Source organism: Mesoplodon densirostris, chromosome 6 (genome assembly GCF_025265405.1).
Source record: "Mesoplodon densirostris isolate mMesDen1 chromosome 6, mMesDen1 primary haplotype, whole genome shotgun sequence".
NCBI lineage: Eukaryota > Metazoa > Chordata > Mammalia > Artiodactyla > Ziphiidae > Mesoplodon > Mesoplodon densirostris.
In genome coordinates this window covers 37143491-37170357 of record NC_082666.1, presented here as the reverse complement: position 1 = coordinate 37170357, position 26867 = coordinate 37143491, and the positions used below count along the sequence as shown (strand labels likewise).

The 26867-nt window shown below is 39.8% G+C and overlaps 1 protein-coding gene across 3 annotated transcripts in view; it reads right to left on the bottom strand.

Moving 5' to 3' along the window:
* Positions 1–21091, bottom strand: part of HSDL2 (hydroxysteroid dehydrogenase like 2) — an 80353-nt gene extending 59262 nt beyond the window's left edge. Inside the window, exon 1 of one of the 3 annotated variants that reach the window (XM_060102102.1) lies at positions 20936–21091. Coding sequence is in view for 2 of the 3 variants with exons in the window: in XM_060102100.1 (XP_059958083.1) it covers positions 20936–20952 (17 nt within the window). In the remaining variant the exon portion in view is untranslated. The remainder of the gene's footprint in view (positions 1–20935) is intronic. The other 2 variants (XM_060102100.1, XM_060102101.1) reach the window with 2 other exon arrangements.
* Between the last annotated feature and the right edge of the window lie 5776 nt (positions 21092–26867).

The following is a 26867-nucleotide window of genomic DNA, read 5'->3' as shown; positions in this document are numbered from 1 at the left end:
ACAGGCAAACCTATAGAGACACAAGGATTAATGGTTGCCTAGGACTGGGGATGGGGAATTTGGGGGTTGACAGCTGAGGGGTATGGGGTTTCTTTTGGGGATGATGAAAATATTTTAAAATTGATTGTGGTAATAGTTGCACAACTCTGTGAATATACTAAAAATATATAATATACCACTTAATTGTATACTTTAAATGGGTAAATTGTGTGGTGTGTGAATTACATCTCAGTAATGCTGTTAAACAAACAAACCTAGAAACCTGGCAAAGAACTCAGGGTATTGTTCAAAAGATTCTCTGATCCAAATGTACTGAGGAAAGTTCTCTGTGACCATTAATTTTTTTATGTCCACCCACCTTAACTTTTAACCTTCTAATTATTCAGTTGTTAGATGAGAAGAAAACCTGTATAAAGTCAGATAACAGTGAGGGAAACCTACTTTCTTGTTTGCTTTCTAAAAGCAAATAAAAAGCTTGTTTATGGAGAAGGATGGAGAGGACAGCAAAAGTGACAATGACAAAGAGAAAAAGGGACAGTAACCAGAGACAGGGGTAACAGATAAGTAGGCTTGTTAACAAAAGAACATAAAGCTCTTGCCAAGATCTGGAGGATTACACTCTAGAAGCAAATTAAGAGGTAAAAGTGGGAGGATTTCAAAATACGGAATAAATGGTTTAGCAAGAAAGAAGGGGAGTGGAGAAGTGAGGAAGAGACAGAAGTGTTAACTATTTTTAGTGAAATAGCAAACACACAAAAAGCATATAAACTAATGTGTATAGTTTAAAGAACAAAATAAGATAAATACCAAGAAATAGAAATAGAATATTACCAACGCCCCAGAAGCCACCTGTCTATTCCTCTCTAACTATCCTTCTTCTTCCTCCCAACCCACAAAATGACAACTACTTTATTTTTATTTATTATACAGCAGGTTCGTATTAGTTATCTATTTTATACATATTAGTGTATATATGTCAATCCCAATCTCCCAATTCATCCCACCACCATCACCCCCACTCTGCTTTCCCCCTTTGTCTATATGTTTGTTCTCTACATCTGTGTCTCTATTTATGCCTTGCAAACCGGTTCATATGTAACATTTTTCTAGATTCCACGTATATGCGTTAATATACGATATCTGTTTTTCTCTTTCAGACTTACTTCACTCTGTATGACAGTCTCTAGGTCCAGCCACGTCTCTACAAATGACCCAATTTTATTCCTTTCTATGGCTGAATAATATTCCATTGTATATATGTACCACATCTTCTTTATCCATTCATCTGTCGATGGGCATTTAGGTTGCCTCCATGACCTGGCAAATTGTAAATAGTGCTGCAAAGAACACTAGGGCACATGTGCCTTTCTTTTTTTAATGAGCTAACTTTTTAAAATAAATTTATTCATTTATCTACTTATTTTTGGCTGTGTTGGGTCTTTGTTGCTGCGCATGGGCTTTCTCTAGTTGCGGCGAGTGGGGCTAATCTTCATTGTGGTGTGCAGGCTTCTCATTGCGGTGGCTTCTCTTGTTGCAGAGCACGGGCTCTAGGCACATGGGCTCAGTACTTGTGGCTCACAGGCTTGGTTGCTCCCTGGCATGTGGGATCTTCCCAGACCAGGGATCGAACCCATGTCCCCTGCATTGGCAGGTGGATTCTTAACCACTGCGCCACCAGGGAAGTCCTGCAAGTGTCTGGTGTTAGGGAGTGTTCTAATTTCATTCTTTTACATGTAGCTGTCTGGTTTTCACAGCACCACTTATTGAAGAGGCTGTCTTTTCTCCATTGTATATTCTTGCTCCTTTGCCAAAGATAAAGTGACTATATGTGTGTGGGTTTATCTCTGGGCTTTCTATCCTGTTCCATTGATCTATATTTGGTTTTGTGCCAGTACCATACTGTCTTGATTACTGTAGCTTTGTAGTATAGTCTGAAGTAAGGGAGCCTGATGCCTCCAGCTCCATTTTTCTTCCTCAAGATTACTTTGGCTATTCAGGGTCCTTTATGTTTCCATACAAATTGTGAAATTTTTTGTTCTAGTTCTGTGAAAAATGTCATTGGTAGCCTGATAGGGATTGCACTGAATCTGTAGATTGCTTTGGGTAGTATAGTCATTTTCACAATATTGATTCTTCCAATCCAAGAACATGGCATATCTCTACATCTGTTTGTGTCATCTTTGCTTTCTTTCATCAGTGTCTTATAGTTTTCTGATTACAGGTCTTTGGTCTCCTTAGGTAGGTTTATTCCTAGGTATTTTATTCTTTTTGTTGCAGTGGTGAATGGAGTTGTTTCCTTAATTTCCCTTCTGATCTTTAGCTGTTAGTGTATAGGAATGCAAGAGATTTCTGTACATTAATTTTGTATCCTGCAACCTTACCAAATTCATTGATTAGCTCTAGTAGTTTTCTGGTGGCACCTTTAGGGTTCTCTATGTATAGTATCATGTCATCTGCAAACAGTGACAGTTTTATTTTCTTTTCCAACTTGGATTCCTTTTCCTCTTTGTCTCAGTTTTTCACCATTGAGAATGATGTTTGCTCTGGGTTTGTCGTATATGGCCTTTATTATGTTGAAGTAGGTTCCCTCTATGCCCACTTTCTGGAGAGTTTTCATCATAAATGGGTGTTGAATTTTGTCAAAAGCTTTTTCTGCATCTATTGAGATGATCATATGGTTTTTATTCTTCAATTTGTTAATATGGTGTATCACATTGATTGATTTGCATATATTGAAGAATCCTTGCATCCCTGGGATAAATCCCACTTAATCATGGTGTATGATCCTTTTAATGTGCTGTTGGATTCTGTTTGCTAGTATTTTGTTGAGGATTTTTGCATCTATATTCATCAGTGATATTGGTCTGTAATTTTCTTTTTTTGTAGTATCTTTGTCTGGTTTTGGTATCAGGGTGATGGTGGCCTCGTAGAATGAGTTTGGGAGTGTTCTGCAATTTTTTGGAAGAGTTTGAGAAGGATGGGTGTTAGCTCTTCTCTAAATGTTTGATAGAATTCACCTGTGAAGCCATCTGGTCCTGGACTTTTGTTTGTTGGAAGATTTTTAATTAGCTTCAATTTTATTACTTGTGATTGGTCTGTTCATATTTTCTACTTCTTCCTGGTTCAGTCTTGGAAGGTTACACCTTTCTAAGAATTTGTCCATTTCTTCCAGGTCGTCCATTTTATTGGCATAGAGTTGCTTGTAGTAGTCTCTTAGGATGCTTTGTATTTCTGAGGTGTCTGTTTTAACTTCTCCTTTTTCAATTCTAATTTTATGGATTTCAGTCCTCTCCCTCTTTTTCTTGAAGAGTCTGGCTAAAGGTTTATCAATTTTGTTTATCTTCTCAAAGAACCAGCTTTTACTTTTTTTGGTCTTTGCTATTGTTTTGTTTCTATTTATTTCTGCTCTGATATTTATGATTTCTTTCCTTCTACTAACTTTGGGTTTTGTTTGTTCTCCTTTCTCTAGTTCCTTTAGGTGTAAGGTTAGATTGTTTATGAGATTTTTCTTGTTTCTTGAGGTAGGATTGTATTGCTATAAACTTCCCTCTGAGAACTGCTTTTGCTGCATTCCATAGGTTTTCCATCATCGTGTTTTCATTGTCATTTGTCTCTAGGTATTTTTTGATTTCCTCTTTGATTTCTTCAGTGATCTCTTGATTATTGAGTAATGTATTGTTTAGCCTCCATGTGTTTGTTTTTTACGTTTTTTTCCCTGCAATTGATTTCTATTCTCATAGCGTTGCGGTCAGAAAAAATGCTGGTTATGATTTCAATTTTATTAAATTTACCAAGGCTTGATTTGTGACCCAAGATGTGATCTATGCTGGAGAGTGTTCCATGTGCACTTGATAAGAAACTGTAATTTGTTGTTTTCAGATGGAATGTCCTATAAATATCAATTAAATCTATCTGGTCTCTTGTGTCATTTAAAGCTTGTGTTTCCTTATTAATTTTCTGTTTGGATGATCTGTCCATTGGTGTGAGGTGTTAAAGTCCCCCAATATTATTGTTACTGTCAATTTCCTCTTTTATAGCTGTTAGCAGTTGCCTTATGTATTAAGGTGCTCCTATGTTGGGTGCATATATATTTCTAATTGTTATATCTTCTTCTTAGATTGATCCCTTGATCATTATGTAGTGTCCTTCCTTGTCTCTTGTAACATTCTTTATTTTAAAGTCTATTGTATCTGATATGAGTATTGCTACTCTGGCTTTCTTTTGATTTCCATTGGCATGGAATATCTTTTTCCATCCCCTCACTTTCAGTCTGTATGTGCCCCTAGGTTTGAAGTGGGTCTCTTGTAGACAGCATATATATGGGTCTTGTTTTTGTATCTATTCAGCAAGGCTGTGCCTTTTGGTTGGAGCATTTAATCCATTCACATTTAAGGTAACTATCAATATGTATGTTCCTATGACCATTTTCTTAATTGTTTGGGGTTAGTTTTCGTAGGTCCTTTTCTTCTCTTGTTTTTTCCACTTAGAGAAGTTCCTTTAGCATCTGCTGTGAGCTGGTTTGGTGGTGCTGAATTGTCTTAGCTTTTGCTTGTCTGCAAAGCTTTGATTTCTCTGTCGAATCTGAATGAGATCCTTACCAGACAGAGTAATCATGGCTGTCAGTTCTTCCCTTTCATCACTTTAAGTATATCGTGCCACTCCCTTCTGGCTTGTAGAGTTTCTGTTGAGAAATCAGCTGTTAACCTTATGGGAGTTCCCTTGCATGTTATTTGTCATTTTTCCCATGCTGCTTTTAATAATGTTTGTCTTTTTTATCAATTTGATTACTGTGTCTCAGTGTGTTTCTCCTTGGGTTTATCCTGCCTGGGACTCTCCACACTTCCTGGGCTTGAGTGGCTATTTTCTTTCCCATGTTAGGGAAGTTTTTTACTATAATCTCTTCAAATATTTTCTCGGGTCCTTTCTCTCTCTCTTCTCCTTCTGGGACCCCTACAATGCGAATGTTGGTGCATTTAATGTTGTCCTAGAGGTCTCTTAGGCAGTCTTCATTTATTTTCATTCTTTTTTCTTTATTCTGTTCTGCAGCAGTGAATTCTACCATTCTGTCTTTCAGGTCACTTATCTGTTCTTCTGCCTCAGTTACTCTGCTATTGATTCCTTCTAGGGTATTTTTCATTTCAGTTATTGTATTGTTCATCTGTTTGTTCTTTAATTCTTCTAGGTGTTTGTTCTTTAACTGTTCTATGTCTTGGTTAAATATTTCTTGCATCTTCTCAATGTTTGCCTCCATTCTTTTTCCAAGGTCCTGGATCATCTTCAGTATCATTATTCTGAATTCTTTTTCTGGAAGGTTGCCTATCTCCACTTCATTTAGTTTTTTTTGGGGGGGGGTATCTTGTTCCTTCATCTGGTACCTAGTCCTCTGCCTTTTCATCTTGTCTTTCTGTGAATGTGGTTTTTTTCCCACAGGCTGCAGGATTGTAGTTCTTCTTGCTTATGCTGTCTGCCCTCTGGCAGATGAGGCTATCTAAGAGGGTTGTGCAAGCTTCCTGATGCAAGGGACTGGTGGTGGGTAGAGCTGGGTATTGCCCTGGCAGGCAGAGCTCAGTAAAACTTTGTCTGCTGATGGGTGCATTTGAGTTCCCTCCCTACTGGTTGTTTGGCCTGAGGCGACCTAGCACCAGAGCCCACAGGCTCCTTGGTGGGGGCTAATGGCACACTCTGGGAGGGCTCATGCCAAGGTGTACTTCCCAGAACTTCTACTACTAGTGTCCTTGTCCCTGAAGTGAGTCACAGCTGCCCCCTGCCTCTGCAGGAGACCCCCTAACACTAGCAGGTAGGTCTGGTTCAGTCTCCTATGGGGTCACTGCTCCTACCACTGGGTCCCGGTGTGCACACTACTTTGTGTGTGCCCTGCAAGAGTGGAGTCTCTGTTCCCCCCAGTCCTGTTGAAGTCCAGCAATCAAATCCCACTAGCCTTCAAAGTCTGATTCTCTGGGAATTCCTCCTCTTATTGCCAGACCCCCAGGTTGGGAAGCCTGACGTGGGGCTCAGAACCTTCACTCCAGTGGGTGGACTTCTGGGGTATAATTATTCTCCCATTTGTGAGTCATCCACCCAGCAGTTATGGGATTTGATTTTATTGTGATTGCACCCTTCCTACCGTCTCATTGTGGATCCTCCCTTGTCTTTGGATGTGGGGTATCTTTTTTGGTGATTTCCAGTGTCTTCCTGCCGATTGTTCAACAGGTAGTTGTGATTCTGGTGCTCTCCCAAGAGGGAGTGAGCGTATGTCCTTCTACTCCACCATCTTGAACCAATCTCCTCTCACAACTACTTTAAATATTATTACTCATTCCCTTGTTTTTTTTACTTTTCCTAACACTTACATATCTATGTCTAAGCCCAGGACTAAACCCAAGCCTCCATCTGCTTTGTGCGTAGTCCTAGAGCGAAGAATCCTTTTCACAGATGAACATTTACGATCAATTTGATGATAGGGAACACCAATTTTGAACCCCAATTAAGCAAAACATTATCTCCCTGTTATGGATTGAACTGTATCCACCAAAATACAATTGTACCTCCCTGTCATAGATTGAATTATATCTACCAAAATGTTAGGGTATGTTGAAGTCCTAACCTCCAGTACCCCCGAATGAGACCTTATTTGGAAACAGGGTTGTTGCAGATATAATTAGTTATAATGAGGTCATACTGGAGTAGGGTGGATCCTTAATCCAATATGACTGGTGTCTCTTTAAGAGGAGGAAAGACTATGTAAAGACAGACACACAGGGAGGATACCACATGATGACAGAGGCAGAGATGGGAATAAAGCAGCTACAAGCTAAGAACACAAGGACTGCCAGCTATCACCAGAAGCTAGGAAGAGGTAAGGAAGAATTCTACCCAGAATTTCAGAGCATGGCCCTGCTAACACCTGGACTTCATACTTCCAGCCTCCTTTAAGAAAATAAATTTGTTTAAAGCCACTCAATTGGTGGTATTTTGTTACAGCAGCCCTAGGAAACCAACACACTCTTCCTTCTCCCCAAAAAAGAATTTCATTCTTGTCATTAGTAGATATGTATTACAAAAAAAGTACCTATTTTGAATTTCACCAATTAAAAAATACTGTGGAGAACCCTGTCCTGTCTGAGCGAAGAACAGACGCCCTCCGGCGACCTACACGCAGAGGCGGGGCCAAATCCAAAGCTGAGACCCAGGAGCTGTGAGAACAAAGAAGAGAAAGGGAAACCTCTTCCAGCAGCCTCAGAAGCAGCGGATTAAAGCTCCACAATCAACTTGATGTACCCTGCATCTGTGGAATACATGAATAGACAACAAATCATCCCAAATTGAGGAGCCAGGAGTCAGTGCTGTGCCTCTGAGGTGGGAGAGCCAACTTCAGGACACTGGTCCACAAGAGACCTCCCAGCTCCACATAATATCAAACGGCAAAAATCTTCCAGAGATCTCCATCTCAACACCAGCACACAGCTTCACTCAACGACCAGCAAGCTACAGTGCTGGACACCCTATGCCAAACAACTAGCAAGACAGGAACACAATGCCACCCATTAGCAGAGAGGTGGCCTAAAATCATAAAAAGTCCGCAGACACCCCAAAACACACCACCAGACGTGGACCTGCCCACCAGAAAGACAAGATCCAGACTCATCCACCAGAACACAGGCAGTAGTCCCCTCCACCAAGAAGCCTACACAACCCACTAAACCAACCTTAGCCACTGGGGACAGACACCAAAAACAACGGGAACTACGAACCTGCAGCCTGCAAAAAGGAGACCCCAAACACAGTAACATAAGCAAAATGAGAAGACAGAAAAACACACAGCAGGAGAAGGAGCAAGATAAAAACCCACCAGACCTAACAAATGAAGAGGTAATAGGCAGTCTACCTGAAAAAGAATTCAGAATAATGATGGTAAAGATGATCCAAAATCTTGGAAATAGAATAGACAAAGTGCAAGAAACAGTTAACAAGGACCTAGAAGAACTAAAGATGAATCAAGCATCGATTAAAAACACAATAAATGAAATAAAAAATACTCTAGATGGGATCAATAGCAGAATAACTGAGGCAGAAGAACGGATAAGTGAGGTGGAAGATAAAATAGTGGAAATAACTGCTGCAGAGCAAAATAAAGAAAAAAGAATGAAAAGAACAGAGGACAGTCTCAGAGACCTCTGGGACAACATTAAGCGCACCAACATTCGAATTATAGGGGTTCCAGAAGAAGAAGAGAAAAAGAAAGGGACTGAGAAAATATTTAAAGAGATTATAGTTGAAAACTTCCCTAATATGGGAAAGGAAATAGTTAATCAAGTCCAGGAGGCACAGAGAGTCCCATACAGAATAAATCCAAGGAGAAATACACCAAGACACATATTAATCAAACTGTCAAAAATTAAACACAAAGAAATCATATTAAAAGCAGCAAGGCAAAAACAACAAATAACACACAAGGGAATCCCCATCAGGATAACAGCTGATCTCTCAGCAGAAACTCTACAAGCCAGAAGGGAGTGGCAGGACATAATTAAAGTGATGAAGGAGAAAAACCTGCAACAAAGATTACTCTACCCAGCAAGGATCTCATTCAGATTTGATGGAGAAATTAAAACGTTTACAGACAAGCAAAAGCTGAGAGAATTCAGCACCACCAAACCAGCTTTACAACAAATGCTAAAGGAACTTCTCTAGGCAAGAAACACAACAGAAGGAAAAGAACTACAATAACGAACCCAAAACAATTAAGAAAATGGGAATAGGAACATACATATCAATAATTACCTTAAATGTAAATGGACTAAATGCTCCCACCAAAAGACACAGACTGGCTGAATGGATACAAAAACAAGACCCATATATATGCTGTCTACAAGAGACCCACTTCAGACCTAGAGACACATACAGACTGAAAGTAAGGGGATGGAAAAAGATATTCCATGCAAATGGAAACCAAAAGAAAGCTGGAGTAGCAATTCTCATATCAGACAAAATAGACTTTAAAATAAAGACTACTAGAAGAGACAAAGAAGGACACTACATAATGATCAAGGGATCGATCCAAGAAGAAGATATAACAATTGTAAATATTTATGCACCAAACATACGAGCACCCCAATACATAAGGGAAATATTAACAGCCATAAAAGGAGAAATCGACAGTAACACAATCATAGTAGGGGACTTTAACACCCCACTTTCACCAATGGACAGGTCATCCAAAATGAAAATAAATAAGGAAACACAAGCTTTAAATGATACATTAAACAAGATGGACTTAATTGATATTTATAGGACATTCCATCCAAAAACAACAGAATACACATTTTTCTCAAGTGCTCATGGAACATTCTCCAGGATAGATCATATCTTGGGTCACAAATCAAGCCTTGGTAAATTTAAGAAAATTGAAATTGTATCAAGTATCTTTTCCGACCACAATGCTATGAGACTAGATATCAATTACAGGAAAAGAGCTGTAAAACATACAAACACATGGAGGCTAAACAATACACTACTTAATAACGAAGTGATCACTGAAGAAATCAAAGAGGAAATCAAAAAATACCTAGAAACAAATGACAATGGAGACACGACGACCCAAAACCTATGGGATGCAGCAAAAGCAGTTCTAAGAGGGAAGTTTATGGCAATACAATCCCACCTTAAGAAACAGGAAACATCTCGAATAAACAACCTAACCTTGCACCTAAAGCAATTAGAGAAAGAAGAACAAAAACATCCCAAAGTTAGCAGAAGGAAAGAAATCATAAAAATCAGATCAGAAATAAATGAAAAAGAAATGAAGGAAACGATAGCAAAGATCAATAAAACTAAAAGCTGGTTCTTTGAGAAGATAAACAAAATTGATAAACCATTAGCCAGACTCATCAAGAAAAAAAGGGAGAAGACTCAAATCAATAGAATTAGAAATGAAAAAGGAGAAGTAGCAACTGACACTGCAGAAATACAAAAGATCATGAGAGATTACTATAAGCAACTCTATGCCAATAAAATGGACAACCTGGAAGAAATGGACAAATTCTTAGAAATGCACAACCTGCCAAGACTGAATCAGGAAGAAATAGAAAATATGAACAGACCAATCACAAGCACTGAAATTGAAACTGTGATAAAAAATCTTCCGACAAACAAAAGCCCAGGACCAGATGGCTTCACAGGGGAATTCTATCAAGCATTTAGAGAAGAGCTAACACCTATCCTTCTGAAACTCTTCCAAAATATAGCAGAGGGAGGAACACTCCCAAACTCATTCTATGAGGCCACCATCACCTTGATACCAAAACCAGTCAAGGATGTCACAAAGAAAGAAAACTACAGGCCAATATCACTGATGAACATAGATGCAAAAATCCTCAACAAAATACTAGCGAACAGAATCCAACAGCACATTAAAAGGATCATACACCATGATCAAGTGGGGTTTATTCCAGGAATGCAAGGATTCTTCAATATACGCAAATCAATCAACGTGTCACCATATTAACAAACTGAAGGAGAAAAACCATATGATCATCTCAATAGATGCAGAGAAAGCTTTTGACAAAATTCAACACCCATTTAGGATAAAAACCCTGCAGAAAGTAGGCATAGAGGGAACTTTCCTCAACATAATAAAGGTCATATATGACAAACCCACAGCCAGCATCGTCCTCAATGGTGAAAAACTGAAACCATTTCCACTAAGATCAGGAACAAGACAAGGTTGCCCACTCTCACCACTCTTATTCAACATAGTTTTGGAAGTTTTAGCCACAGCAATCAGAGAAGAAAAGGAAATAAAAGGAATCCAAATGGGAAAAGAAGAAGTAAAGCTGTCACTGTTTGCAGATGACATGATACTATACATAGAGAATCCTAAAGATGCTACCAGAAAACTACTAGAGCTAATCAATGAATTTGGTAAAGTAGCAGGATACAAAATTAATGCACAGAAATCTCTGGCATTCCTATATACTAATGATGAAAAATCTGAAAGTGAAATCAAGGAAACACTCCCATTTACCATTGCAACAAAAAGAATAAAATATCTAGGAATAAACCTACCTAAGGAGACAAAAGACCTGTATGCAGAAAATTATAAGACACTGATGAAAGAAATTAAAGATGATACAAATAGATGGAGAGATGTACCATGTTCTTGGATTGGAAGAATCAACATTGTGAAAATGACTCTACTACCCAAAGCAATCTACAGATTCAATGCAATCCCTATCAAACTACCAATGGCATTTTTCACAGAACTAGAACAAAAAATTTCACAATTTGTATGGAAACACAAAAGACCCCGAATAGCCAAAGCAATCTTGAGAACGAAAAATGGAGCTGGAGGAATCAGGCTCCCTGACTTCAGACTATACTACAAAGCTACAGTAATCAAGACAGTATGGTACTGGCACAAAAACAGAAATATAGACCAATGGAACAGGATAGAAAGCCCAGAGATAAACCCACGGACATATGGTCACCTTATCTTTGATAAAGGAGGCAGGAATGTACAGTGGAGAAAGGACAGTCTCTTCAATAAGTGGTGCTGGGAAAACTGGACAGGGACATGTAAAAGTATGAGATTAGATCACTCCCTAACACCATACACAAAAATAAGCTCAAAATGGATTAAAGACCTAAATGTAAGGCCAGACACTATCAAACTCCTAGAGGAAAACATAGGCAGAACACTCTATGACATAAATCACAGCAAGATCTTTTTTGACCCACCTCCTAGAGAAATGGAAATAAAGACAAAAATAAACACATGGGACCTAATGAAACTTCAAAGCTTTTGCACAGCAAAGGAAACCATAAACAAGACCAAAAGACAACCCTCAGAATGGGAGAAAATATTTGCAAATGAAGCAACTGACAAAGGATTAATCTCCAAAATTTATAAGCAGCTCATGCAGCTCAATAGCAAAAAAACAAACAACCCAATCCAAAAATGGGCAGAAGACCTAAATAGACATTTCTCCACAGAAGATATACAGACTGCCAACAAACACATGAAAGGATGCTCAACATCTTTACTCATTAGAGAAATGCAAATCAAAACTACAATGAGATATCATCTCACACCAGTCAGAATGGCCATCATCAAAAAATCTAGAAACAATAAATGCTGGAGAGGGTGTGGAAAAAAGGGAACACTCTTGCACTGCTGGTGGGAATGTGAATTGGTACAGCCACTATGGAGAACGGTATGGAGGTTCCTTAAAAAACTACAAATAGAACTACCATATGACCCAGCAATCCCACTACTGGGCATATACCCTGAGAAAACCATAATTCAAAAAGAGACATGTACCAAAATGTTCATAGCAGCCCTATTTACAATAGCCCGGAGATGGAAACAACCTAAGTGTCCATCATCGGATGAATGGGTAAAGAAGATGTGGCACATATATACAATGGAATATTACTCAGCCATAAAAAGAAATGAAATTGAGCTATTTGTAATGAGGTGGATGGACCTAGAGTCTGTCATACAGAGTGAAGTAAGTCAGAAAGAGAAAGACAAATACTGTATGCTGACACATATATATGGAATTTAAGAAAAAAAAATGTCATGAAGAACATAGGGGTAAGACAGGAATAAAGACACAGACCTACTAGAGCATGGACTTGAGGATATGGGGAGGGGGAAGGGTAAGCTGTGACAAAGTGAAAGAGCGGCATGGACATAGATACACTACCAAACGTAAGGTAGATAGCTAGTGGGAAGCAGCCGCATAGCACAGGGAGATCAGCTCGGTTCTTTGTGACTGCCTGGAGGGGTGGGATAGGGAGGGTGGGAGGGAGACGCAAAAGGGAGGGGATATGGGAACATATGTATATGTATAACTGATTAAATTTGTAAAATAAAAAAAAATTTAAAAAAATACTGTGGAAATTGGTTTTCTCTCATTATACATACATCTCTTATATGTGATGTTGTAGATACATCTCTTACACCTACATAGTATCTCCAATTTTGCTTCTTGCCCAGGAAATCTAATATTTACTATCCGGACCTTTACAGACAAAGTTTGCCTAACCATGATCTAAACAATAAACTGTTTAATTTTTGCCTAATGTTGAACTTTATATAATAGATTCGTACAGTATATGTTATTCTATGACTTGCTTCTTTCACGAAACATGGTTTGGAGACTTACCCATATTTTGGTGCAAATAGTTACACTTATTTTAATTAATATACAATATTTCACATATGAACATACTATAAAGTACTTATTCATTCTACTGTTTATGGACTTCAGGGATGGTTTCCAGGTTTTTTTTTTTTTATGAACAATGGCTAAAAATAATCTTGTACACTTTTTCCAGTCACATGTGCATGAGTTTCTCTAGGGTATACACCTACGGGTGAAACTGCCAGATTACAGGACACAGTTGTAGATTAAACATGACCACAAATCCTTTGGCATCCCTTCCATCAAGAGAAGGAGTATATTTTCCCCTTCCCCTTGAGTCTGGGTTCACCTTATGACTTTTTTGAGCAATAGAATATGATGAAATGATATTCTGGAATTTCCAAGCCCATGCTATAAAATGGCTGGTAGTTTCCACTTTCTCCTGGAAGCCAAATACTATGCTGTAAAGAAGAGAGACAGATTATCAACTGATGAGAGGCCATGGGAGAGAGACCCTGGAGGGTAAGAGGTCATTTAGGATGTTTCAGCCCCAGCCAAGAACCCAGCTAAAAGCAGCCATATGAATGACTTCAACTTATACTACATAGAGCAGAAGAACCCAGTCAACCCAGAGAACTGTGAATAATAATAAAGCATTGTCATTTCAAACCATTAAGTTTTAGGGTGGTTTGTTACAGCAATAGATAACTGAAACACATGCTGAAGTTCAACTTTCCCAAGTAATGCCAAACCTCCTTCAAAGTGGTTAATATTCCTACCAGCAGCAATATATGAGTACGAGTTCCTGCAGCTCCACACCTCCCCAACACTTGATGTCAGACATTAAAAATTTTTGACAACCTGGTACATATGAAATAGTATCTCAGTATGGTTTTTTTTTTTTTTTTTTTTTTTTTTCTTTTTGCTGTATGCGGGCCTCTCACTGTTGTGGCCTCTCCCGTTGCGGAGCACAGGCTCCGGATGCGCAGGCCCAGCGGCCATGGCTCACGGGCCCAGCCGCTCCGCGGCATATGGGATCCTCCCAGACCGGGGCACAAACCCGTATCCCCTGCATCGGCAGGCGGACTCTTAACCACTGCGCCACCAGGGAGGCCCTCAGTATGGTTTTAATTTACATTTCCTTTATTACTAATAAGGGTGAATATATTTTCATATGTTAATAGTCACTATGTTCCTTCTTCTGTGTAATTCCTATTAATTTGTTTTGCTCATCTTTCTACATGGTTGACTTTTTTCCTAATGACTCTTATATAAAAGTCTATAAGCTTTTAAAGATTTAAAATCTTTTCATTTGTGGCTTCCTTTTCACAATTATAGTATATTTTGATGAGCAGAAATTATTTTCATATAGCAGAATTTATAAATCTTTTCTTTTACAGCCAATGCTTTTGGGGTTAAGAAATCCATCTGTAACCCAATTGTATTAATTTGTCTTGCAAAAATTTTACGGTTTATCTTTTAAATTTTTGTCTTTAATCTACATAGAATGAATTTTTGTATATGAATTGAGGTAGGGATCCAACTACATTTTCCCCCGTATGGCTAACCAACTGTCCCAGTCTGAAAAGTCCATCATTCCCACAGATCTTTAATGTCAGCTTTGTCATAGACTGAGTCTCCCTAAATATACAGATCTGTTTCTAGGCTCTCTATTCTGCTCCATTTGGCTACATGGATTGCACTGTCTTAAATATAACAGCTTTCTTGGATACACTTGGACCTCTGCCTTTCCACATATATTTTAGAATCAGCTTATTTAATTGCACAAGCAAAATCAGTTGGAATTTTGATAGAAACTGTACTGAATCTAGAATTCAATGTGGGAAGAACTGACATCTTTATGACACTGAGTGCTCCAATCCATGAACATGGTATTGCTCTCTATTTCACACCTGAAACTACACAGTGTCTCTCTGTAATCAAACGTAATGTTAATTTTGATGATCCAACCATGGTGTTATCAAATTTTTCCACTGTGTAATTACTATTCTTTCCCTTGCAACTAACACTGCAAAGATGCTTAAAGACCATTTTTTAATTTTTATTATGATGTTTTCAAATATATTCAAAAATAGAGAAAATACTAAAATAAGCTCCCATTTTTATTTAACAATTCAACAATTATCAAAATTTGAAAGTGATAATCAGAAAGCCAATCTCAGAAGTCATATAATCTCACCTATAAATGCTTCAGTATGCATCTCTAACTTTTATATAACAATATCATTATCACAACTAAAAAAATTGACAATAATTCCTCAATATCAACTATCCATATGCAAAGTTTAACAACTATCTCAAAAATGTCTTTTTACAGCTGGTTTGATCAAATCAGGATCCTGTCAGGACTTCACATTGCATTAATTTGTTACAGACATACCTCGAGATATTGTAAGCTCAGTTCCAAACCACTACAATAAAGTGAATATTGAAATAAAGCAAATCACACAAATTTTTTGGTTTCCCAGTGCATATAAATGTACTGTACTCTTGTTAAGTGTGCAATAGTACTATGTCTAAAAAAAGTACATATCTTAAATAAAAAATACTTCATTGCTAAAAAATGCTAACCATCAAAACACGGTTGCCACAAACTTTCAGTTTGTAAAACACACAATATCTGCAAAGCACAATAAAGGTTAAAAACAATAAAACTAGGTATGCCTGTATATCTTATAAGTCTCTTTTAATCTATAACAGCTCCCCTTTCCATTTTCTTTATGCCATTTATTGGCTGAAAAATATAGATCATTTGTCCTGTAGTATAGCCCATATTCTGGATTTTGAACTTCTCATTTTTACTGCCATTGTACTGTATTTCTTGTTGATTTTTGCTTGTGTGCAGAAATCTAATTCTCCTCATTGACTTTTGTATTCTGAAAATTTGTCAAACTCTTATTAAATAATTTAGTTATATATTATTTTGGTTTTCTATGTAATCGTATTATCTGCAAATAATGACAGCATTGTTTCTTTCAGTCCAATCCAAATATTTTTTCTTTCTTTCTCATGCCTTATTTACTACAGAAAGAAGAAAAGTGTTCCCAGATTGAAGGTCTGAGGTGCTAGAAGGAATAAAAGCCAAAGATATCAGTAAATTAAGTACAGAAATCTAAAAAAGTATTTATAATGATAATTATAATATAAATAATATAATAAATAATAGTATTTTGGAGGTTAAAAAGATAGAATTAAAATATATTTTTACAATAACATAAGTTAAAAACTGAGTGACTGGAGTTCAACTTTTCTAGGTACTTGTATTGTTTGGGAAAATGGTAAAACTTTTTTACTTTAGACATTGGTAAGTTATATACATGTTAAACTTTCTAGGTTAAACACAATAAACAGAAATCCAAGACTTTAACAGTTTTTGTGACAAGAATGGAATTCTGACAGAGACATGGCCTTCTGGAAGAAAAAAGGACAAGAGCCCCCAGAGCCAGGTTAGGGGATAGAAAAAGACTCCAGTAGCACTCTCGCCCGTGGCTGAGTGGAGCAAGGATCCTCATCTGTTCTTTTGTTAAAGAAGCAGACCAACAAGAGGTAGGTACACAACAGTATTCAAATTACCACACTAATACCACTACCAATAATAAATCTACTAAGTTCAAGATTTCTTTGCACTCTTTTTTTTTCTTTTAAAGTTATACTTTTTTTTGCATAGATGCTCCCCATTCTCCTCTCATTATTTATTTATTTATTCATTTATTTGGTTGTGCTGGGTCTTAGTTGCAGCAGGCGGGCTCCGTAGCAGTGGCATGTGAACTCTTAGTTGCGGCATGCATGTGGGATCTAGTTCCCTGACCAGGGATCGAACCTTGGCCCCCTGCATTGGGAGCACGGGGTCTTATCCACTGCACCACCAGGGCAGTCCCTCTTTGCACTCTTTTTTGTCTTTAGAGCAAATCCCTCTAAGAGTGTACAAATTACTATGTTAAAATTATTCGTGCTGCAACTAAGAAGCCTGCATGCTGCAACAAAGATCCTGTGTGCTGCAACTAAGACCTGGCCCAGCCAAAATAAATAATAAATAAATAGATAAGCAAATAAACAATCTTTAACTGGAGAGCTAAAAGTATAAAAAAGAATTAATTGAATTATTTTTCTATGTATGTTTATGTGAAAAACTTGACATATAGTTAAGTTCCTGTTTATGACAGCATTCCATTTTAGCTTATCTCTTTCCCCTCATCTTTGATGAGGGATGTTGTAAAACATGTACATGATTTTTTTGGGGGGGTGGTTCGCGGGCCTCTCACTGTTGTGGCCTCTCCCGTTGCGGAGCACAGGCTCCAGACGCGCAGGCTCAGCGGCCATGGCTCACGGGCCCAGCCGCTCTGTGGCATGTGGGATCTTCCCAGACTGGGGCACGAACCCATGTCCCCTACATCAGCAGGCGGACTCTCAACCACTGCGCCACCAGGGAAGCCCCATGTACATGATTTAAAAGTCAAAACTTATAAATGTGTATATTCAAAGAAGTTCAATCCCTTGCCTATAGGTAACTAGATTCCTTAATTTCTAGCTTATCCTTCTCATATTTTTGTTTTGAAAAATATGCAAACACACACACACATACATAAGACACATCATGTGTGTATAATTTTCCCTTCTTTTATACAAAAGGTAGTATGCACAGTGTTAAAATGATTTTTTTAAACGTGAGTATTGAGATGCAAATGTCCCAATTGTTGCTTTAAAAAGCCCTATCCCTAGCAGATGCAAACTATTATATACAGGATGGATAAACAACAAGGTTCCATATAGCACAGAGAACTATATTCAATATCCTGTGATGAACCTTAATGGAAAAGAATATGAAAAAGAATGCATGTGTGTGATATATGTATAAATGAATTACTTTGCTATACAGCAGAAATTAACACGACACTGTAAATAAGCTATACTTCAATAAAATAAATAAATAAAAACAATTTTTTAATAAATTTAAAAAAAAAGAAATGAGGAAGCAAAGAGAGAGGAAAAAAAAAAAAAGCTCTAGCCCTTTGCCTTTGGTTTAGTTGGATTGATTCCCAGTAGGATAAAGGACATTTTCATGCTCAAGGTCTCAGGAATTGGCAGAAAGAAGGGCAAAGGCAGCTTTCCTCTTAACCTGAAGACCGGGCCGTACTACTAAGGAACTCCTCCATCTCTAAAGCATTAGAACCAGAGTATAGAAGGCAAGAAAGAAAAAAGGTTCCAAATTCCTCAGTACTATTGGTAGACGCCTAAAACTTGCTGAAGTAGAGTTAACCTACACTACAATTTACCAAAATTCTCTGGGACCTCAAAATCATGGTAAATGTGATGAAACTTTTAACTGTTTTAGGAAAGAAAAACAATCACTTAAAATTCTGAGAAGAAATCCAAATGAGGCAGGAACTAGCTTTCCAAGATACTAAAGCATTTTATAAAACTAGAGCAATTAAAATAGTTTAGTACTGGTACATGAATAGACAGACCAATGTAATAGAAGTTTAAAAAAGACCCCTTAGATATACAAGAATTCAGAGGTGGAATTTCTAATAGAAAGAAAAAAATAACTAGTCAGTCAATGGTGCTGGAACAACTGCACAGCCAGCCATCTGAACCAAAATAAGTGGGTTTCCTAACTCACTTCCTATGCCAAAATAGTATGCAAAACAGTATTTCATTTCAGGTAGATAAAAACCTGAGTGGGGAAAAAAAACCCACAGAAATACTAAAAGAATACTTACAAATTATAAAACAAAAAACTTAGTTTAAGATGGCCTTATAGCTTTGTCACAAGAACACAAAAACTTTAAAAGATTAGATTGAGGGTAATTCCCTGGCAGTCCAGTGGTTAGGACTCCGTGCTTTCACTGCCAAGGGCGCAGGTTCATCCCTGGTCGGGGAACTAAGATCCGCATGCCACAGGGTGCAGCCAAAAAAAAAAAAAAGAATAGACTGATAACTCTGACTCTATAAAAGGACATGTTTCTGCATGGTAAACAAAATGGATAATCAAACTCGATGCAATGAAAAAAACAGAGAAAAACATTTCTAACACATATGATCTAGAACAAATATTTTTACACTAGAGAGCTTAGAGATCAACCAAAAACCTAATTGTGTAAGCCAGGCAAAGAAAAAGATACACAGCTGGCTTTAAACCAGGAGTTCTCAATCTCTACACTACTAAAGACATTTTGGACAAGATAATTCTTTGTTGAAGGGGGCTATCCTGTGCATTGTTTACCAGCATCTCTGGACTCCACCTATTAGACACCAGTAGCAACCCCCCTCAATTGTGACAATCAATAATGTTCCCAGATATTGCCAAATGTCCTATGGGGGTCAAAATTGCTCCTTGATGAGAACTGCTGCTTTAAACCTATAAAAAGCTCCTCATCCTCACTCTTTGATACAAATTTTAACTATAATGAGGTGCCATTTTTTCCTCTAGTTAGATTTTTATTATCAAAACAAATATTTTTATTATCAAACATTTTGCTGTTTGCCAACGTGTTGGACTAGGAAATCTCATTCATCCTTTTGGATGTACAGTCTCTTTGGAGGGCTATTGGTATTAGCTATCAAAATTTTAATTACCTATGCTCTTTGATCCAACAGCTTCATTTCCAAGAATTTATCATATGGATACACTCAAATATGTGCAAACAGGTGAATACAAGGATAATCATTGCAGCAAAGACGGAGTAACAAAAAACTAGAAATGATCTGGTATCCAATGACAGGGGGTTGGTTAAACAAACAGAACACCATGTAACTATTAAAAGGGAGGAAGATCAACATGCACTGAAAATATGTTCCAAGACCTCTTAGCTAAAAATACCGAGGCCCAGAAGGGACTTTGCTACTATTTTTTAAAGTGGGGTGTGTGTGTTTAGGACTGTGTACCCAAATATATTTATAAATGCACAGAATATCTTTGGAAACCTACCGGAGAGTAAGTAGGAGGCTGAAAGTTAAGGATAAGGAAACTCAACCTTCTGAGCTGTTTAAGTGTTTTGGCAACGTACCTATATGTTTCAAGCAAATTACAGAACAGACTTGGCACTCAGCTCAAAACACCCATACAGTATAGAAACAAAACAGAATGAGACGGGGGTAGAGGAGTAGTTTAACTGGTATAGAGTTTGTTTCTCAAGTCGAAAAAGTTCTGCAAATTGGTTGCACAACAGTGCAAACATACTTAACACTACTTAACCAACCGTACACTTAAAAATGGTTCAGGTGGCAAATTTTTCCTTATGTGTATTTTACCACAACTAACTATCTTTTTAAAGTGAAAAAAAGTCCCCCAAAAAGATACCCATAGTTTAAGATTAGTTTAGTTTCTCATTTGAAATCCCTTTTTAAGCACCCCATTATTTTCTTCTTCCAGAATCAAGCGTTCCGAATAAGTGGAGACTCATTAGGTGCACGAGTGTTCCTGTGACCTTTCACCTAGAACTCGAGGCCTTCTGCAAGGCACGCAGCTACTGCTAAACCCAAAGTGGGACCCGCCTTGGGGGCGGCGGGACACCTCACTCTGGATCCTTTACCTGTGTTAGAGATTGTAACATGACTGCCACCCTGAAGTACACAACTCTGCGTTACTTTTCACAAGTTACCGCAGATTCGAGGAACACTGCGGACAGATTCGAGGAACAGCGCGGACCAGCGTTCCAGACCTCGCCGGGCAGCTTCATTAACCCTCCCACCGCGGGGGCCGGGCCACCCATGCCATCCACTTCGCCCAGCGGGGTTTCTTCCCCGCGGCTCCCGATTCCCCTTACCCCGTGTTGGGCAACATGACTGTTGCAGATCGGAGTCGGTGGTGACAACGGCCTCAGCGAGCGGATACTGAGAAGGTGACTTCTTCCCCGCACTTAGCCCCGCCCCAGACCCCGACCCCCGGGGCCCCGCCCCGAGGTCTGCAGGGGAATTGGGCGCTCCGAGAAACGGGAGGTGGCTGAGTGCGCCTGCGCACGCAGTGGGCCTCCGTGGCGCTCGGCGCTGGTTTCCGCCTCCCGCCTGCCTGGTCCCTGGAAACCGACCCTACGCGCAAGCGCTGTGAGACACAACTCCGCCCCGCCCGTCTTACGGGGGTTCTACGGTGACAATTGGTCTCCAGCCCGCGACTAGAGTGCTGGACGCGTCAGCCGCTGAGTACACCTTTCCCCGGCCTGTGAAGGGTTCCTCGCCGCAGCGCTGAGTTCCTTTGCCGGGTTGGGGGCGTGGGGGGCGTTTGAGTCGTGCACCAGGGACCTTGAGGGCTGAGGTGCGGCCTCTCAGTGGACTTTGGCTCTCGGTCCCCTCGCCGTCCACGCCGGCATCTGGACGCCTGCCCAGCTGCACGCGCGCCCTCGGAGGCCCCTCTTAGGAACGCTTTTCCTGGGCAGATAAGCACTCTTCCGGCCAGCGGCGCATTTCGACTCTCCCGCGGAATCTGGACTAAAGCCGGCCGGACTATAGATAAACAGCTCTGTGGTGAGGGGCAGCTTCTGGATCAGAGATCTGCAATAGTCGCACCGAAGAACTAAGTTAACTCTGATTTTTCGACTCTTAGCCAATATCTCGGCGAGGAAATTCCCAGACTCAGTGGTGGAATAAGGTGAATTCTGGGAGCCGGTATTGCTTTTGGTAGTATACCTTGGACGTAACTCAGCTACTCTAATGAACTAGAGACCGGCATAATATTTTTAGGTAGACGTGAAGAAATTCTATTTTGAAGAAGTAGAGCAGGATGATGAGGTTATGTGAGTAGATAAAGAAAGTAACCTGGAAATAGGATATGTACTCTCTCTTTTATTACAAGCCCTAAATATCTGTATTTATCCATTTATATCACTTGCCAGTCTCATAGGCATTTGAATTTGAGATCTGTGATATGGTCCTTAGAGACTCCGGAGGAATTTACTTATTCAAGAAATATTAGCACCGAGTGGGTGCTGGTCACTGGAGATACAGTGGGGCAAAAAAAGGCACGTTCTCTGCCTCTGTAGAAGGAACAAGGAGTAACCAATGTGTTTGTTTGTTTGTTTTTTTCCCTTAAAGGTTATCTTCATACTTATTTATTATTTGGCCGCACTGGCCGGCATAGGGGCTCTTACTTCCCCGACCAGGAATCAGATGTGTGCCCGCTGCAGTGGAAGCCCAGATTCTTAACCACTGGACCGCCAGGGAAGTCCCCACTAATGTGTTCTTTAGACTGTTGTAAACGTTAGGTGTTTTAGAGAGTGTGTTGATAGGGACTGTTAGATGAAAAAGCTTACTCTCCACTCATTCAAGAAAGTGAAGGCAACCTACAGAATGAAAGAAAATATTTGCAAATCATATATCTGACAAAGTCTAGTATCTAGAATCTATAAAGAACTTTTACAACTCAGCAACAAAAAGATGAACAACCCCCAATTTAAACGTGAGCAAAGGACCTCAATAGACATTTCTCCAAAGAAGATAAACGAACAAGCAAGCACATGAAAAGATGCCCAACAGCAATAGTTATTAGGGAAATACAAATCAAAACCAGTGAGATTCCACGTTACATCCACTAGGATAGCTATAATAGAAAAGATGGAAAATACTAAGTGTTGGCCAAGATGTAGAGAAATTGGAACCCTCATACATTGCTGGTGGGAATGTAAAATGGCACAGTCACTTTGGAAAACAGTTTTGCAGTTCCCCCAAAGGTTAAAGTATGGTTACCAGCTACTGGGTATCTACCTACAAAAGAGCAATTCCACTCTTGAGTGTATAACCAAGAGAGAGGAAACTTCTTGAGAGTAACCACTAGATGGCACTGGTATTTTAAAATTCACAGTTACACAATACTGCAAAATGTTAATTTATTAACAATATTGTGACGTTATAATCTGACTTGGATTAAGCCAAAAATAGCATGAGGTTCCTTATAGGACCCTCATAAAGGGGAAATAGGAGGAGGCATAAATTTTAAGTTCCTTAAAGAAAGTAATATTTTTTATTATTAGAACAAATTGTCATAAAATAATCAAATTTATCTTCACTTTTTGTGACTTCTAAAGTCTGTCAAGGGACTTCCCTGGTGGTCCAGTGGTTAAGAATCTGCCTTCCAGTTTCGATCCCTGGTCAGGGAACTGAGATCCCACATGCTGTGGGGCAACTAAGCCCTTGTACCACAACTACTGAGCCCAAGCACCGCAACGAAAGATCCCGCATGCCACAACTAAGACCTGGCACAGCCAAATAAATAAATAATAAATAAATAAATACAGTCTATCAAGTTTGGGACTTCCCTGGTGGTCCAGTGGTTAGGACTCTGCACTCTCACTGCTGAGGGTGGGGGTTTGATCCCTGGTCGGGGAACTAAGATCCCACAAGCTGCGCGGCACAGCCAAAAAAAAGCCTATCAAGTTTAATTCTCCAATTTTAAAAAGTGGTTTTCAAATACATAGGAGACTGAAAATGCCAACTTGAATTGAAATGTCAAAGGATATGACACTAAAAACAGGTTTAATCACTGTCAAATTAGGACTCTTGGGGCTTCCCTGGTGGCGCAGTGGTTGAGAATCTGCCAATGCAGGGGACACAGGTTCGAGCCCTGGTCTGGGAAGATCCCACATGCCGCAGAGCAACTGGGCCCATGAGCCTCAACTACCGAGCCTGCGTGTCTGGAGCCTGTGCTCCACAACAAGAGAGGCCACGACAGTGAGAGGCCTGCGCACCGCGATGAAGAGTGGCCCCTGCTTGCCACAACTAGAGAAAGCCCTCGCACAGAAACGAAGACCCAACACAGCCAAAAATAAAGAAATAAATTTATTAAAAAAAAAATTAGGACTCTTCTAACCCTTACCTTGCATAAGGGTGTATTTTCTTAAAGTGTAGAATGCAGTGTAGAATTCAAATTTTTTGACCACAGCTCACATACATAAATTTCTCATCCAGACCCTGTACACGATTTTCTATTTTATTTGAACCTATTATGTAGTACCCCGTTTTTTTTGTTTGTTTTTTTTTAAGTTGATCATAACCTACAAAGTTATTTCAATGCCTCATTCTTGGATCATAACCTACCATTTGGAAAACACTGCTTTAGTGTGTTGTAATTTGCCATTGTGATTTTTTTTTTTTTTTTTTTTTTGCGGTATGCGGGCCTCTCACTGTTGTGGCCTCCCCCGTTGCGGAGCACAGGCTCCGGACGCGCAGGCTCAGCGGCCATGGCTCACGGGCCCAGCCGCTCCGCGGCATATGGGATCCTCCCAGACCGGGGCACAAACCCGTATCCCCTGCATCGGCAGGCGGACTCTCAACCACTTGCGCCACCAGGGAGGCCCTGCCATTGTGATTTTTCAACTTGCTTTTTAAGGTATTCTAGGCTTCTTCAGTCAAATAGAAAATTAACTAACTGCTGGTCAAAGGCCAGCAATCCAATGTGACTAACAGCAGATGCTTCCAAGCACATTGGAAGAGTCAGGGATCTGTTGAAACTTTCCATTCCTTTCACCCCAAGGGAAATCCTTGGGGTTTTGAGGGTATAGCAGTTGCTTCTGACAAGGCACCAAATCTTCCCAACAGGACCGCTAACTGCACCTTTTATTGCTCAGTGAATTGTTGCCAGTCATTTAATTAGTCAATGTTGGATATTAACTTCATTGCTGTATTTTAATGTCTATATTTTTCTGATAATACATTATTCCAACATTTAAAGAAAGTGAAAGTTTCTAATATCACCCTTCAGAGATAATCACTGTTAACAGTTCAGCATGTATCCTTTAAGACTTTGAAATTTTTATATAGATTTTGATTGATTTTTAAAAAGCATAGGGGAAATTATATATATTCTATTGTTTTGGAAACTTTTTTGGTTTTACTTAATGTATCATAAACATCTTTCCAAGTTTATACCCAAAAGTTCACCTTAACTTTTTTTTTTTTTTTTTTTTTTGCGGTATGCGGGCCTCTCACTGTTGTGGCCTCCCCCGTTGCGGAGCACAGGCTCCGGACGCGCAGGCTCAGCGGCCATGGCTCACGGGCCCAGCCGCTCCGCGGCATATGGGATCCTCCCAGACCGGGGCACGAACCCGTATCCCCTGCATTGGCAGGCGGACTCTCAACCACTTGCGCCACCAGGGAGGCCCAACTTTTTTTTTTTAATAGGTGTATTACCAACCTGCATCCTTGGACTCTTTAATCAATAGAAAGTGATAAGAGGCCAGAGGAGAAATTCAGGCAAGGCTTTACTGGGAGTGAAAACAAGAAACAGGTGCCCTTGCTCACTCTCCAAGGAGGGCGGGCTGGTTCCTTAAATAGAGTGAGGGTAGGGGCAGATGGTGAATCGGGCAGGAGGGGCAGCTTAGACGGTCTGCCCACCCCCGTGGTGGTGCTGTGTGCAGGGATCATGCGCAGTACCCTGCTTCTGCTCCAGGCACTTCACAAGTGGCAGTCGGTTTGTGGCCTTTTTGTAACATTGTTCATAATCACCCCACTGCCATGCATGCAGTTATTTTTAGTCCCTTATAGTTTCTTTGTATTCTGTTGCTGGAGGAGACATTTGTCTAGTAAAGGGTCCCACATCGCAGTTCCCAGCCTATCTTAGGTGCACAGTTTTCTTTTACATGAATATACTCCATATTAATTTTACCATTTGTGATGGACATTTAAGGTGTTTCAATATTGTCTATATTATAAACAATATTGCAATAAAAGCCTTTGTGTGTACATCATTGTTCACCAGTCAATGCCTTGTTTAGCAGCTGGTGTTTTCTAGTTCTGGCAAATGTGAGGTCTGCTGGGAAAGGTTTTCTTAAAGTTTTTTCTTTCTTAAAGAGACCACAGAATAGATTGCCTCTTTTCTTCTAATGTTATTTCTGGATGTGATGCTTGGAACAGCTGCATCCGTCTTGCAACCACGAGCAGAACTAGCCTTCCCCTTTCCATAGCTCCTTCAAGGGTGAACTTTCTCCTATAACATACATGAAAGAAAGTTTGGGGTTGGGGAGCAGTTGTCTCAGAACCCTCCTGAGTCTCCCACCTAGCTTTCTAATTCTCCCCCTGCTCAAAGGCACACTGTGGGTTTTCCTCACTTTGCAGCTTGGCCATCTTGTAGAATTCCAGGCAACAGTTCCCTCAGCAGACAACTGCTCCCTCTCATGAGTGCAAGTAGTGGAGTGGGTGTGTGGACCACGCCATATTCTACTTTTTTGCTCTGTTGGCTTGTTTTTTGGGTTTTTTTCCTTTTTAAAAAAATTTATTTATTTTTGGCTGTGTTGGGTCTTTGTTGCTGTGTGTGGGCTTTCTCTAGTTGCGGTGAGCGGGGGCTACTCTTCGTTGCGGTGCATGGGCTTCTCATTGTGGTGGCTTCTGTTGCGGAACACAGGCTCTAGGTGCGTGGGCTTCCGTAGTTGTGGCACATGGTCTCAGTAGTTGTGGCTTGCGGGCTCTAGAGCGCAGGCTCAGTAGTTGTGGCGCATGGGCTTAGTTGCTCCACAGCATGTGGGATCTTCGCGGACCAGGGCTTGAACCCGTGTCCCCTGCATTGGCAGGTGGATTCTTAACCACTGTGCCACCAGGGAAGCCCACTGGTTTGTTTACTACACCACCCCCACACAAATCTTTGCCAAAGAGTTGAGGTTTATATGAGGGAATTACTATCTATCTATCTATTTATCTATCTATCTAATAACTTTATATAACAACTGCTATGTCAGAGAGTATCTGCTTACCCATTACACATTCTCCACTTCTTAT